Genomic DNA, 13,851 nt, shown 5'->3' with positions numbered 1-13,851 from the left:
GAACACAACTGTACGAACCATTGAAGTCGGCCATCGCGCTCTCTCCCTGAAGATACCTGTGTGTCACCTCAAGTGCCATTTTGAATTTCAAGTTGGTCTCACTAGAAGAAAGGATAAAAAGGTCAATAGGGGGAAGAAGTTTGAACAAAGCCAAATTAGAAGGTCCCAGGCTCCTCCCCCTTCCTTCATACGTCACGTTCCCAACACCTCACACACCTTTGTGGCACTCTGGTGGGCCCTCACCCATTTGTAATGAACCTTGAGTTGTGGGAACCAAAAACTGGGCACAGTTTTCAGGTGTGGCTTAACAAGTGACAGGCAGATCCTAAAATATGTACTTCTTGCTCTTTTAGCAGTCAGACAAAATCAAATCAAAGAAATCCTGAAGTAGGGCCTTACCCGTCTAGCTCAGCTGTCTCTACGTAGCAGAGGCTGTTTGGTTCTGAGCTGGACAGCAGCAAAATATCGGCCTAGGAGAAAGAAATAAATAAGCATCATACAGATTCAAGCCCAGATCCATACAGAACTATAGAAACATAAAATACAGCTAAAGCACTTACGGGGACAAAAGTGTTTTTCTTCAGACGAAGGATATCACCAACTTTAATATCTTTCCATTTTGTGGTTTTGAACCTAATATCAAGATAGTTTAATGGTTATTACTATTTAATCTAGAACACTATGCACTCTATAAATCTTGAAACCTTGAACTTTCCTTGGTACCAAAGCACTACAACTTGGTAAGGTGTGGTTTTGGTTTTTGGAAACGGCAATTTAGTTGGGTGTCTAAGTCAGAGGTCAATCTTCTCTTCTCTTCCCTCTTTACCTGTGTATGAATTTCTGTCCTCCTCTCCAAAGAAGTTGCTCTTGCCACAGAATCAGGTTTAAATTACTCTCCTGGGCAATTCTCTTTCATCATCAATAGGATTTCGCACAGACAGTGCAGAACAAAGAGATGAACTTTCCCTGTCATCTGTGTTTTAAGATCTGTGATGAAACTCAGTAACAAGGCAACAAACACCACGCACAAAGTGAAGGGAAGAGGACAAGTACAAACCTCCCATCCCTGATGACCTCGCATGTCCTGTTATTAACCTCGTTGTCCATCCTGTGCCGAGCCTGAAAAGCAGGAGCAGAGAATGTACTCCCCGCTACGTATCACAGTCACAGAAATGAGCTACACTGGTTCCTTTCGCCTCTCACATTAACAGAACGTGTGTCTTACAATGTCATCCACGAGGTCTTTGACCGCGGTTATTCCCAGCACCAGGAGCAGGGGCACCAGCGTCGTGTACCATGACAGGGTCGTTATTTGGGGAATCGACTGCAAAGGACAAATAAAATCAGTTCAGCACAGGATTATCAATCAAGCTCAATTCAGAGACATTTCATAATGATCTGACTATAACCTAAGAAAGAAAATCAACACATCAGAGAGAGAATTTCAAGTCAGGTTGTGAAGATGAACATAACTTTTGAACATAACTGCCCGTGCTGCCCTACCTCAGCATCGGCTTCTGTTTAATGATCGCAGATGCTCATCTGTTCTAGTGACACTTCTGATTTATGAGCAGAACTTAAAGCCATCGTATTTGACAGAGTACCAGCCCACAGAAACACTTTTTCCCCATGGAACACATGAAGTCTGTCCCTAGCTCAGCCTAGCCAGTACCAAGCCTGGGCAGCTTGTTCCAGACCTCTGCTAAGATGGGCTTGGTGTCTGTTGTTCAGGTACGGTTTCTTACAACGCACCCCGCAATTGCCTGACAGGATAGCGCTGACTTGTGCCATAAGCGGCACTCAGCACTAGATTAGCACCTCAAACTCACTTCACAGTTAGCGTTCTGTCCTTCTTACCTGCAAAATGAGAAGAACGAGGAAATAGAAGTTGGCAGCTCTTTTAAACTGTTCAAACAGATTCAGCGGTAAAAAAGTGATAAGGTTGTATCTGTACGTCTTAATTGCATTTCCCTGTTGAAAAAAGCCAAATGTCATTCACAGCAGCAGATTCTTCTCACACTATACATGTACAATGCCTGTGTTTAAGGGAAGCATTTCACAAGTGAAGTCTTTCCTATGAGCTCTGTTAAAGTTGTACTGTTCCTCACCAGTTCAACGTGCGTCACTGTCCTAATGAAACAAGGAGCCAGTGCATCCCAGACAAAGCCGGACAGCCCACATGTAGCCCTGCAGCCCAAGCCTCTGTCACCCCCAACCAGCACCAGCGCTTTGGTACTATGAAAGGGTGAAAAATCAACCTTTTGTCATGATAAATTAGATAAAAATGTCTCCTTTATCACAATTAGGTGGATTTAGAATGACACTGTTTAAACGACTAGACATTCCCAAATGTCCCGGTCTTTCTTAATCAGGATATTGCTTAATACTACACCGAGACTTCTTATACAGAAGATTACACCTCTGCGGGTGTTTGCAACAGCTGTAGTTGAGCACATAAAACTCGGAATTTGGACTAAGGACGCCTGGCTTCTAATTCTCTATCTCATCTTCAGTTTCTTGATACCTTGATTTTCCATTCACAAACCCCAAACCAGCTCTACTTCCCCACCTTTGATGGAAATCCCGAGGAAGTGTTAACTGTGGCTTTTACAGTAATCAGCAGCGGTTGGAAAGAGCTGACTGAGATTAAGAAAGTATTCACCCTGACACTACCAGCAAGTAACTGAGATAAAGAAAGCTTACTGCGTATTTGCTTTTTTTGAAGCACAGAAATACTGTTCTCTTAAACTGGGGCTGTTCGTAGAAGCGTTGATCGTTCGCTTTAATTTGCCAGCTGCAGTCTGGAAGAGACAAGGCAAAATGGATCAACACCGGATTGTTATAAACACGAGGGAACAAACCTGCAGCTTTGGGTTTTCTCTCCAATGTCATCCTTTCAAGGTACTCTCAACTGCAAATAAACAAAATCAGGAAGCCACAAAACTAGCATTGAAGCTGAAATCTCATCTGTGTGAGGCTCAGAAAGCAGAAGTACCTGCAAACCAACTGACTGAACACAGCAGATTGGCTTATGCTGCTCAGGTTTCCAGAGGACGGGGAGGACCAGCATCTCCAGCTCCGTGGGCAGCGCCCAGACCACAGGCTCCGTGCAGCCAGGGCCTGCCTTGGCGAAGGCGAGGTCACTGTGCAGATCATCAGCTGTATGCAACCAGGGGCATGGAATTCTGGCTGCAGATTGGAATGAAGCCAGTTTTCCTTCTGACGCCTGTTACTCCGAATTCTCCTCAATTATTTCTCCACAGATTCAGATAAGCCATTCCAAACCCTACCCTAACGAATACGCACTAAAAATCAAATTAATCCATGCGTCTGTATTCAGGATCACTTGCTACGTAAGCCGAGTTTCTGTCATAATGTTACCTTTTTTCAGTGGCTCTTGGCTCTCCTCTCTGTTGATTCTGTTTTGTCCGGATTCGACCACAGGCTGCCGACTGTCCAGCTCGTCCTCCGTCTCATCGTCACTGTACGGCATCACCTCATCGTTGGGCTGGGAATCCTCATCGAAGGTGGTCTCCGAATCCCTTTCTGAGATCATGCTGCCGCTGCCCTGCAAGCATTTTGTACAAGTTAGGGAAAGGAGTTAAGGCAGCAAGTGCTGGAAACCACATCTCCCTAATTTTACTCTGTTGATGGTCAGCAGAACCCACACGTGAAACCAGTTTCCCTGGCAGACGCAGAGCACAGGCTGGGTTTTCCAGCCCAGACCAAAGTCACGAGGTGGTGGATTTCACGGCGAGTCCTTCATGAGTGTTCTCCTGTACGTAATTATGGGTGCTCACACAAGAGAGGGAGGAACGCCCTGGCGCAGCACACCTTGTGTGGGAGGCAGCAATTCGGGAGCCCACAAACACCCAGTGGCCAGCACACGGTCCCCTGCGGAGCCACACTGGGACTGGACCTGGCCACCGGCTGCGGGCCTGGCCCGCCTGTCTTGGGACCCCCATGGGGAGCGGCCCTGCTCTTGCTGGCACCTCCAACCCAAAGCCAAGGCAAAGCAGCGCTGCAGCCAGTGCCAGCACGTGCCCAGCAGCGGCCCAGTCCCGCCTGCCGCCCCGTCCTGCGGCAGAGCCCGGCTTTGGGCAGGCCCGTGCCACCCTGCACCCGCCCGTGGCTGCTGCAGCACCAGCAGCCACCGCTGCTGACACCAGACCCTGTCCACAGCCACCTTAGTTCTATTTTTGCAAGGCTGAATTGTTTCCTGTCTTTAATATCTCTTATAAGATAGCATAAATATTGCATGAGCATTTAATATGCCCCTCCAGTGTCGGCACTGTTGGCTGGCAGCCCAGAGCCCGCTGCTCACGGGCACAGCACGGCACTGCTCGCCCAGCACTCGGATTCCACTGCCAGTTTACAAAATCACCCAAAACCCCCAGGTATCCTACGGACACAGAGTCTGATGTAAATTGGACCAATACAACTTCTCCCGAGACGCGCTCAGGCTGTTAAAGGCCGCTCACTGATGCAATCGGCCAGGAGTATGACAGCCAGTCACCAACACAGTTGTGGACCCTGAAACCTTTGTGAAAAGATCCTTTGTTTTCCTAAATAGCCTTGGAGTTAGGGAACTCACCGCAAGACACACGAGATTCAAGCTCCAACTCAGGCACCCGAAGACCTCACTGTGATATTTTGCTTTGCTTCTTGTCTTTTACCCCTTTTGTTCCTTCTCGACTACCACTCTGTCCCCATAAAACCTCGTATTTCACATGCTAGAGAAAGGAAGGACAGCATTAACCAGAAGCCTGCACCAAGCCCTTCTCGGAGCCACCGGCGTGGGCCCCGCAGCCGTGTGGACAGAGCCTTGTCGCACGGGGCCGCGGCGCAGACGCGCTTGCCCGACCTGCAGCGGGGCTCGGGCGCCCCAGGTGACACGGAGGTTCCAGTCCCTCGTGAGCCAGGCAGGCGCTGCTGAACCAGGTGCTGGCCTTGCCTCTTACCGCCTGCAAACTCCGACTTGCTGAGCAGGACTTGCAGCCAACACAAACACTGACCTTTTCCTTTTATTTTTCAATCCCAAGAGGGACGTGGACAATCCTGCCCTTCGCCACCCGTGCCTCAGCTTTGCGAGCTAGCCAGGTCAGACTCTTCACCCTCGTGCCTACTTTGGGCTTTACAGACACATTTTCTCTGTGCTGAACGTCTCCTCAGGCAAAAGATATAACTCTGTTTTCAATCACAAACTGGTTGACTGCTAGACAAAACCCTTTCAGACCAGGACAGAATGCTCGGTTCCCCTGTGAAATACCTGTAAAGCACACGTGACGGCAGAACTCAGTGTGCGCTGCTGAAACCTGACGCGGGGGCTGCTGGCGACGCAGAGCCGAACACCCTCACATGCACAGTCCTTGAAACACAGAATACCACCAATCTTTGAATTGCTCTCTGAGACAAACCAAATAGCCCATACCCCGGCACACAGAGATTCAGCCTTTAGCCTATTAGTCTTTACTCATTAACAGATTAATGGTTAATGAACTCATTAATCATGCAAAGGGTTAGATGAGATGTCAAAAAACCACTGCGTTATTTTTATTATAGATGCATAGCTAAATGGAAACACCTAAAATAGAAAACACAGCAGCAGCCCGTGATGCTAGTGGGAATGTCAGTGCAGTTGTTTACTGGGGGAAGTTCAAATTAGTTGTATTCACTTGACCTCCTCCAAGAACTGGACTGCAGCTGGAGAACTGGGCTGACAGAGCAGACCTCACTAACCGCTCCCTGCGGGCACGGCTGCCCGGCTGGGCTGCCCCGGGCTGCAGGCAGGGCCGGCACCCTTTCTGCGGAAGGCACCAAACCGCACACCCGGCAGGGATGCCAGGCAGCCTTTACCAACCACGGATCCACACGATGCAGGGGCCACCGGCTCTGCACCCCGGGGTTCAGCGCTGCCATCCCTGGGGACATCGCTGCTGGCCTGTACGGCCACTGCCCTTGGGGACAGCAGCCGAGGGGACCCTGGTGGCACTGCCGGGAGCACGGACGGGGCTGTGAGGGGATCACAGCGGCCGAGGGGACCCTGGTGGCACTGCCGGAGGCACAGACGGGGCTGTGGGCGAATGTGGGGCTGGCCGGGAGGCTGCAGAGGCCCCTGTGCTCAGGAGAGGGCAGAGAGGGGCTTGGGGCCCAGGGTGAAGGGGTCCTGCAGTGCCAGGGTGACAAAGCAGTGCAGAGTTGGGTTTCTTGGCACCTGGTCTGCAGGAGAAGGGCTGGATGGGATGTCAACGCCATGTCAGAAGTTCAGGGGAAGGTGGGGAGCGATCACGGGGTGAAAGAGGAGACGGGAGAACTGAGAGCACAGCACAGCGGAGATAACTAATACTGGGGCAGCGGGGATGGAGGAGGGCAGAGCGCGCACCCAGCGGCACGAGGCACGGAGAACCAAAAGTGAATTAAATTCGGCAAGAAGAGATGCGGCTCCTACTGATTTTTGCAGTGGTCACTATTCTGGGGAGAAAAAAGACACCACAATTAAAAAAAAAAAGAACCAAAAAGGCTACACCATGCAGGAGAAACAAACTATTTATTAACAATGTTGAAATAAAATGAAAGCAACAGCCCATTCTACAAAGGACCTATTCTCAGAAGAGGGACGGACCATTTCTTGCGTTTGCGTGCACTGTTTATGTTCAGATTTGAGCTGAAGTAACAGTCTGTCAAGTAAGGGTTCGGTTTGCTGGAGCTGGGGGTAACATTGTCACAAGCAAGATCCAACCCCTTTCCCTCTTCACAACAATACAGCCCCAAACGAACACTGCTTTTACGGGTCTGGCACTGAACGGGCTAACACAGTTACAAATAAACAGGCTTTAGGAACTTCTCTGATGGCATCGTCTCTCACATCAAGTTCAGATTCAACCAATAATTAGTAATGTTTGAACATACACCACGGGAAAAGAAACTAATGAGCAGGGCGAATTCCAGCACAAGAAAAGCTGCACGGAGCCTCTCGGAGACAGGAGCAGCTCTTCACAAACCCAGATCTGCGTGACTCCGTGCCACACAAGCTCCGCAAGGAAAGCTGGAGGGCCCTGTGGGCTGGGGACGGCGCTGTGCACTCCCAGGGCAGCCGGCTCCACCAAGAGCACACCCGCGCCAGCGACCCTCCTGAGCTGGGCACCGGCAGCTGCGGTGCTGGCGCGGGAGCTGGTCCCGCAGCGCGGTGCTGTGGGCAGGTAGAGGAGAGGAAAACAGCGTTAAACACCAGTTTCAGCAGGCCTGCTTGCGCTTATTTACTAACAGGGCAGAAAACTCCACTGCAAATTCCACAGGTTTTGTGTCTGCTCATGCCTCAGGGCAAGCACCAGCTAATTGGGAATAACTCAAACCTTGGGATAAAAGCATTTACTGCATTTGTTTGAAGGCAATAAACAACAACTAAAAAATTCCTACTAGAAATTCTCCACTGCGTGTGACACCGTTGCAAGACCCTGGGCTCCCAGGGAGCATGACTTTAATGCTTCGAGTCACCCAAAGTGGCCTGAAAACGAAGTTACAGATCCATCTAAAAGAAGCTGAGCACAACTCCTCCTCCGGCCTCCCCACAGATTGCTGCTTCAGAACACAACAACACCGGTATTTTAAGCAAAGGTCACAAACCAAACTCAAATGGTACAAAACACAAGGTCAGAGAGACCTTTCTAACCTACTCTAGGTCTGTGGAGTTATAAAGGACAGAAAAGCTACAGCGCGGTGTTTCACTGATATTTAACTGTGTATTTTAAAAAGCAAACATATGAAAGACCCAATCCTCAGATATTTTGGTTTTGTCCCATATCTCTTCACTCTAGAAAGCTTACAAGAGCCATCACTACACATTAAAGCAAAGCAACGCCAGAAGCAGGTAACCGCAAACAATCCGAGCCGGTACACACCAACGTGGCAGCCACCCAACCCCGGCATCTGCCGAGCCGGTACACGCCAAACTGCCGCGGCAGCACCGACCTGGCACCCACCCAACCCCGGCACCTGCTGAGCCGGTACACACCAAACTGCCGCGGCAGCACCGACCTGGCAGCCACCCAACCCCGGCATCTGCCGAGCCGGTACACACCAAACTGCCGCGGCAGCACCGACCTGGCAGCCACCCAACCCCGGCATCTGCCGAGCCGGTACACACCAAACTGCCGCGGCAGCACCGACCTGGCAGCCACCCAACCCCGGCATCTGCCGAGCCGGTCCCGCCATCAGCCAAATGGAGTGTCAGGCTGCGCCACAGTTATAAACACAGTCACACCAACGTCCTGCTCAATAACATGAGAACGGACTCCAAATTCCCTTGGGAATCCCCCCCAAACACTTCAAAGCCAGTACTCCGCTTGGAGCTCCAACAACGAACCAGCCACAGGACACTTGTTTTCCTTGTGAGCAGGAAGAGTGCTGCAATATTCCCCATATTCACCAACTGACACGTTTTTAAAAGCTTTCCTATACTCATTAGGTTTATTTGTTTACTACATGTTACTGGACAAAGAAACATGGAAAACCAACGCCTGCTCACAGGAGCACTCCCTAAACTGCAGCTAGATACCGTGTCCAACATTAACCTTGGAGGGAGCGTTCCCCACAGGGACTTGCTAGCAGAGGCACAATTCCTCCAATTACATTTTCCCCGGAGAGACAGAAGCAATTATTCTGCCATCTTCAGCTGTAACACATTGCTCATCTTGCCAATAACTGGGATCTTAAACTAAAAACGAAGCACGAAACAAAGACACCCTGTTAGGTACCAATACAGCAACTGCAGGGATGCTTGCAGGACTGCAATCCAAACCACCAAAAATAAACCAGAGCCCACAGAGGACTCTGATGGCTCTATCAAAGCAGCCACCTGCATTTAACAGACCCAAGTCCATCCCCCAGCTTGTACCCTGGGAGGTTTAAGAATGACTTTTGATCCATGGGCACATGGTTAGAGAACGGCTCTAACAACGTCAGAGAGCTGAAGAAGTGGAAAACAAGGTTTTCTTTGTGAAGTGAAATTCCTACAGCCAAAAAAGGCATTTGGCACCTAAGTTTGCACGGGCTGGTGGGAACAACAAAGGAGATGATAGCTGCAGGTGAGCACTACAGGACCTGGAGCAGAACTGCTCCCATTCACCCCATAACCATCAGCAGGGAACAGGGGCTGGGGCAACGGTGCTGCAGCTCTCGCTCGCTATTTAATCCACCGAGCAGCAGTCAGAACCAAAGGCCTTCCATGGTGCGATATTGCATTTCTATTCTCACTCCACTGATCCCAGCCAAATGCTTTAATAGAGTATCGTCCTTCATTAAAAATGTATTAATCAGCTAATCTGCCTGTAACATGAGCTTCTACAGGGAAACAGGCAAATAATAAAACTAGCTTTGCTTTCAAAATGTAAGAAACAGATCACATATTACTCCAAATAGGAAATCTTACTGGTAACAAGTGCTGTGACAGCCAGAGAGAAGGATCTTCTGACCAGCCCAAACCTCCCAGCTAATCTTCATGATGTTTTAGGATAAAAAAGTAGCTACTTGAAATAGCTTGAAACAACACAAGGAAATAACCTTCGTTCCAGACACTACCAGGCTGTGGTTGGACTGCCACGCAAGTTCAACTCAACAATTTATACAGCTACTTCCCACAAACCAGTTATATTTACTTCATCGAATGACTACTTTCAAGTAATTGAACACCCTCAAAATCACACCTTCAAGGGGAACAATTTCTGAAACACCCTGAGTTCTGTGCCAGAGCAGGGAAGGCCCGGCTCTGGCCACGTCCCGCAGAAAGGCAGCCCCAAGAGCCCGGGTCACCGTTCCGGGCCGGCTGGGACTGCTCTGGCCACCCAGGGCAGTCTGCACCGAGCAGCACCAACGTGGGATCAGTACACCAGAGCGGGGCAAACCGAACCCCAGCGCTGGAGCCTCAGCTCCAACACAACCAGGCACACTTTGCATTAGGCAAAAAAATCCCATAGGTTATGATTCAAAACGTATCCTACACGGTGTGTGCCCTTTAGCATCACCACAGCGCCCCAGTGACTATCGCGGTGTCGGGGCTGGGTGCAGCCGATCAGACGGGCGGTTCTGGCGCTGGCACAGCCGCGGACACTGACCTGCTGAGCACGTCCCCGGCACCGAACGGGGCAGCTCGGGGCCGCGGCAGAGCAGCAGAGGTTTGCTCGTCTGCCAGAGCTCCCCCAGCTCCCCGGCACAGCCGCTCGGGCCCGGCACGCTCCTCTGAACCAAGGGTGCTCAGAGCTGCTGGAGAGCACACGCTAACCCAAACCACGGCACTGAGGAAACAAACTGCTGACCTGACACATCGTCTTCATTGCACTGTGACCCCGGAGAAAGTTCCCACCCTGAAACTGCCAACACGTCTAACATGAGGTGACTCAGAATTCCTATCAAAACAGATTAAAATTCAAGTGATTAAAATCTGGCTGTGGATAAAATGCTCGTGGACACGCAGTGCACCTACAAATCCCAGGCCACCAGAACACACGTCATAACTGATGAGTCCAAGATCTGCAGCACTCGACAGAACCACAAAAACTTCAAAGCGCACTTGCAGGGACCCAGGCGATCACCGCAGCCTGAGAAATCCCCGCGGAACCTGTTCGGTGAGCAACCGGGCTCGTATGACCTAGCCTGGTTATGTCATTTATTGCTGCCATTCACCCACCCCAAGTTTTATGCACACACGTATGTATAAATACACATGCAAAACTTTTATGCACAAAGTATATGTGTGTTGATTCACAATAGTACCTCATCTGACAGAAAACATTTATAAAAGGGGTTGTTTCAAGCAATTTGTGACAACAAATTGTGCAGAGGCTGCTCAAAAAATTAGTCTGAACAGCAGAAGTTAATTTCACTTTCCACATGCATTAGATGATAAAATTCACATCTTGTATCTATTGATCAGAAATAATGCAGAATCTATACACTAACAGAGAATAAGCAACAACACCAGCATTAGTATCCACCAGAGGAATTTGACTGGTGGCCATTGAGCACTCGCCAGTGTAGCTGCCTGTTCACATTTTAAGATTGCCGTGTGTGAAAATGAATCTGAAGGCCATTCCAGCCTAAGCGAATTGATCTCTCTGAGCCAACAGGACTCTGCACAGGGAAGAGATGAACTAGTCACCAACAGCGGAACAGAGACCAACAGAGACCACAGCCCACGTTCCATGAGGTTAAGCAAGGACGGGTGAGGATGGGCCACTTGCAGAAACAAAATCAGAATTTTACCCCTTATCTGCACGAGGATTTTTCATTAACAGATATAACAGATACATCTTTTAAAGTCCAAGTCAAGACAAGTTATCTTTGCAGAAGATGATAAAGTTGGTAACCTTTGTCCAAGCTGCAGGTTTGGTGCGCGCCGGAGGGGTTTCGACTGCCTCTTACAGAGGTCATCACGCTGCTCTCAGGGTTCACGTTAGAAAACAGAAAATCTTTGTTTTAATGAAGGAAAAGTGAATTATTTTTGTGTACACACGAACTGTATTGTTTGGCATGGAAGATTTTTAGAACTTTAAATAGAGTTCTTTTGCTAGATGTTATCCCTCCCCATCGAAAGCAGCAGGTATTTTTAACTGTAAAAAATGAAGGTTACTCCCTGCTGTCCAGGCTGGAGACGACACAGCAACACGTCCTTTCTGTCAGCACCGAGAGCTCTCTTCTCAACGGCTCTTTATCAACAGGGTTTGTCACTGAGCCCAGGGGCTGCGTTACAACCGGGACCGCTGGGACCCTCGGCACAGAGAGCCCGCCCGCCCGCTCCAGAGCGACACGGGTCCCGCTGCCACCCGGGCCCCAGCTGTAACCAAGCCACGTTTGAAAACAGTTTCTGGGGCTGCTTCCACCTCGTGAGACCACGCGCACGCAATAACCAAAGAACAGTTCTTTGAGGCAAATAGGGAAACTAACTCACCCTGCAACGCTTTCTTAACAAAAAGACTCCTGGTTAGCTCTTCAAGGCCCCCACGCTGCCTCCTCCTCCCCCCTCCGGCAGAAAGTCCCTTTGGCAAGTGACCCGCTTCCTTCCCTGATCCCTTTCCTGTTTTCTCTACACTGCTTATTCTCCCCCACACACCCTTTTTTTCTCTTTTACATGTTGCTTTTAGGTCTCCCCATCCATCAGTGTAAACAAAAGCACCCATGAACTTGCTGAAACTGTCAGATTAAAAGCATGTATCTAATTTATATAAGAACAGACGAGGAGGACGCACACGCAGCACTAAGCCCACCACTACGAGTTACAGGCCAACGCTGTGAGCTCTCCCAAAAGCAGAGCGCAGCACCTGGGAAGCAGGGCTGGGAGCTCGAGCACCAGCACCGGGGAGTTAATGAGAACCGTGTTCTTCACCCCGACAAGTGCAGAAACACACAGAGGTTAAGTGATTTGCCCAAGGCCACGCGGTAGGTCACAGCCAGAGCCAGGCTTGGGTTTCAGAAGCTCCTGGCTAATATCCTGCATTCGATTACGTCTACACAAAGCATCGCATTTAACTGGGGCCAGATTAAAGAAATTGCCAAGGAAGAACATCAAACCCCCTCATAATGAAAACAAAACCAAACAGAACCCTCCCCATATTTAAATGCAGGCAACAGGCTACATTTAGGACCAACATGATCACAGATGCCATCAAAACAAAAGCTGAAACAACAAAAGAGTATGCAAAATAAGTTGTAGCTAATTTAAACAGACGGCTCCAATGCATAGCAAGCAAATGGCTTTTTGAATTCACTATCACAAGCTGCAAAGCAAGGCACTACAATATCCACCGGCTGTCTCACAAGGGAGAATTAAACGAAGAGAACAGTTCAGAAGGTACTGAAAATAATCTTTATGATAACTACAAGTTCACAAAGAGACAAATATAGTTCTAGGACTGATAAAAAACAAACCCCACTCTACTGTGAACATCCATAACAGCAATGCTGAAGCTGACAAGGGAAAACACAAAATGACCAAATGCCACTTGCCACCAGAACCAGACTTGGAAGAGAAAGACACATACAAAACCAGAACCAAGCAGAAAATGGTGAGCAAAGCCGAGCCACTTGCGCGGGGAGTCACAGCGCGGGGAGTCACAGCGCGGGGAGTCACAGCGCGGGGCTCCGGCGGCTGCCGAGGCGGGGGCTGTACGGACCAGGGTACCCGCGGGTGCCACCGGCTCGCCCCGGCGCTGCCGTCCAGACCCCACCGCACACACCAGACAAGAACCGCCGCGCTGCCGCTCATTACCCGGAGCTACTGCGAGAGGCTCCCCGCCCCGCGGGCCCTCAGATTCAAAATGTTGCTGCTGACATTCAGGCAGGTGGCGAAATGCTTCATGAGCTGCTCCGTCTCAGTCCGTCCACACCAGTCAAGCCAGGGACGCAAAGCTGCAGGAAACACGACTAAGACACTGACTTTTTTGGGAGTCACAAAATGCTTTTCATCTCCCACGTGACTGACCCCACAAGTAACTTTTTCCAACGTTTTCTGTTGCAGAATTCTGACAGTTCCTTAATATGGACACCTATTGCTGCTCTAAAGGTTGTGTAAATATTGACTAATGAGTAATCACCCCACAACCACGGAAACTATTTTCCTCATTTATAGATGGCGGGGTGGGGGGGAACCAGCAGCGGAACCACTGGCCCAAGGCCACGCAGGCCGGTCAGCAGAACGGGAACACCTGTGGTACCCGCGGTACCTGCGGCGCCGGAGCCCGGCGGGGCCGCTCCTGCGCCTCCCGCGGCACACACCCGCGCTCTCCTCGCCGCAGCCCGGCCGCTCCGCGCCTCGGCGCCCCCGCAGCCCGGTCGGCGCCCCCGCAGCCCGGTGGGCGCCCC

General features: G+C 50.2%; 1 protein-coding gene across 7 annotated transcripts in view; it reads right to left on the bottom strand.

The window, feature by feature from the left end:
- The window catches only part of LOC102096539 (phospholipid-transporting ATPase IC), a 28,320-nt gene that overhangs the window by 13,924 nt on the left and 545 nt on the right, over nucleotides 1-13,851 (bottom strand). For 3 of the 7 annotated variants that reach the window (XM_065044524.1, XM_065044523.1, XM_065044526.1), the window contains exons 2-9: nucleotides 3,382-3,568; nucleotides 2,704-2,801; nucleotides 1,858-1,971; nucleotides 1,226-1,324; nucleotides 1,058-1,119; nucleotides 561-633; nucleotides 400-470; nucleotides 19-101 (exon numbers count right to left, since the gene is read on the bottom strand). In XM_065044524.1, the coding sequence (XP_064900596.1) occupies nucleotides 19-101; nucleotides 400-470; nucleotides 561-633; nucleotides 1,058-1,119; nucleotides 1,226-1,324; nucleotides 1,858-1,971; nucleotides 2,704-2,801; nucleotides 3,382-3,556 (775 nt within the window). In that variant the 5' untranslated portion in view covers nucleotides 3,557-3,568. Of the gene's footprint in view, nucleotides 1-18; nucleotides 102-399; nucleotides 471-560; nucleotides 634-1,057; nucleotides 1,120-1,225; nucleotides 1,325-1,857; nucleotides 1,972-2,703; nucleotides 2,802-3,381; nucleotides 3,569-4,594; nucleotides 11,916-11,941; nucleotides 13,214-13,258; nucleotides 13,399-13,712; nucleotides 13,830-13,851 lie in introns of those variants that run through there. The other 4 variants (XM_065044525.1, XM_065044527.1, XM_065044528.1 and 1 more) reach the window with 4 other exon arrangements.

The sequence above is a fragment of the Columba livia genome, chromosome W (genome assembly GCF_036013475.1).
Source record: "Columba livia isolate bColLiv1 breed racing homer chromosome W, bColLiv1.pat.W.v2, whole genome shotgun sequence".
NCBI classification, from domain to species: Eukaryota; Metazoa; Chordata; class Aves; order Columbiformes; family Columbidae; genus Columba; species Columba livia.
Note: the sequence above shows the minus strand (reverse complement) of the source record. Positions and strands in the feature narration are given on the sequence as shown.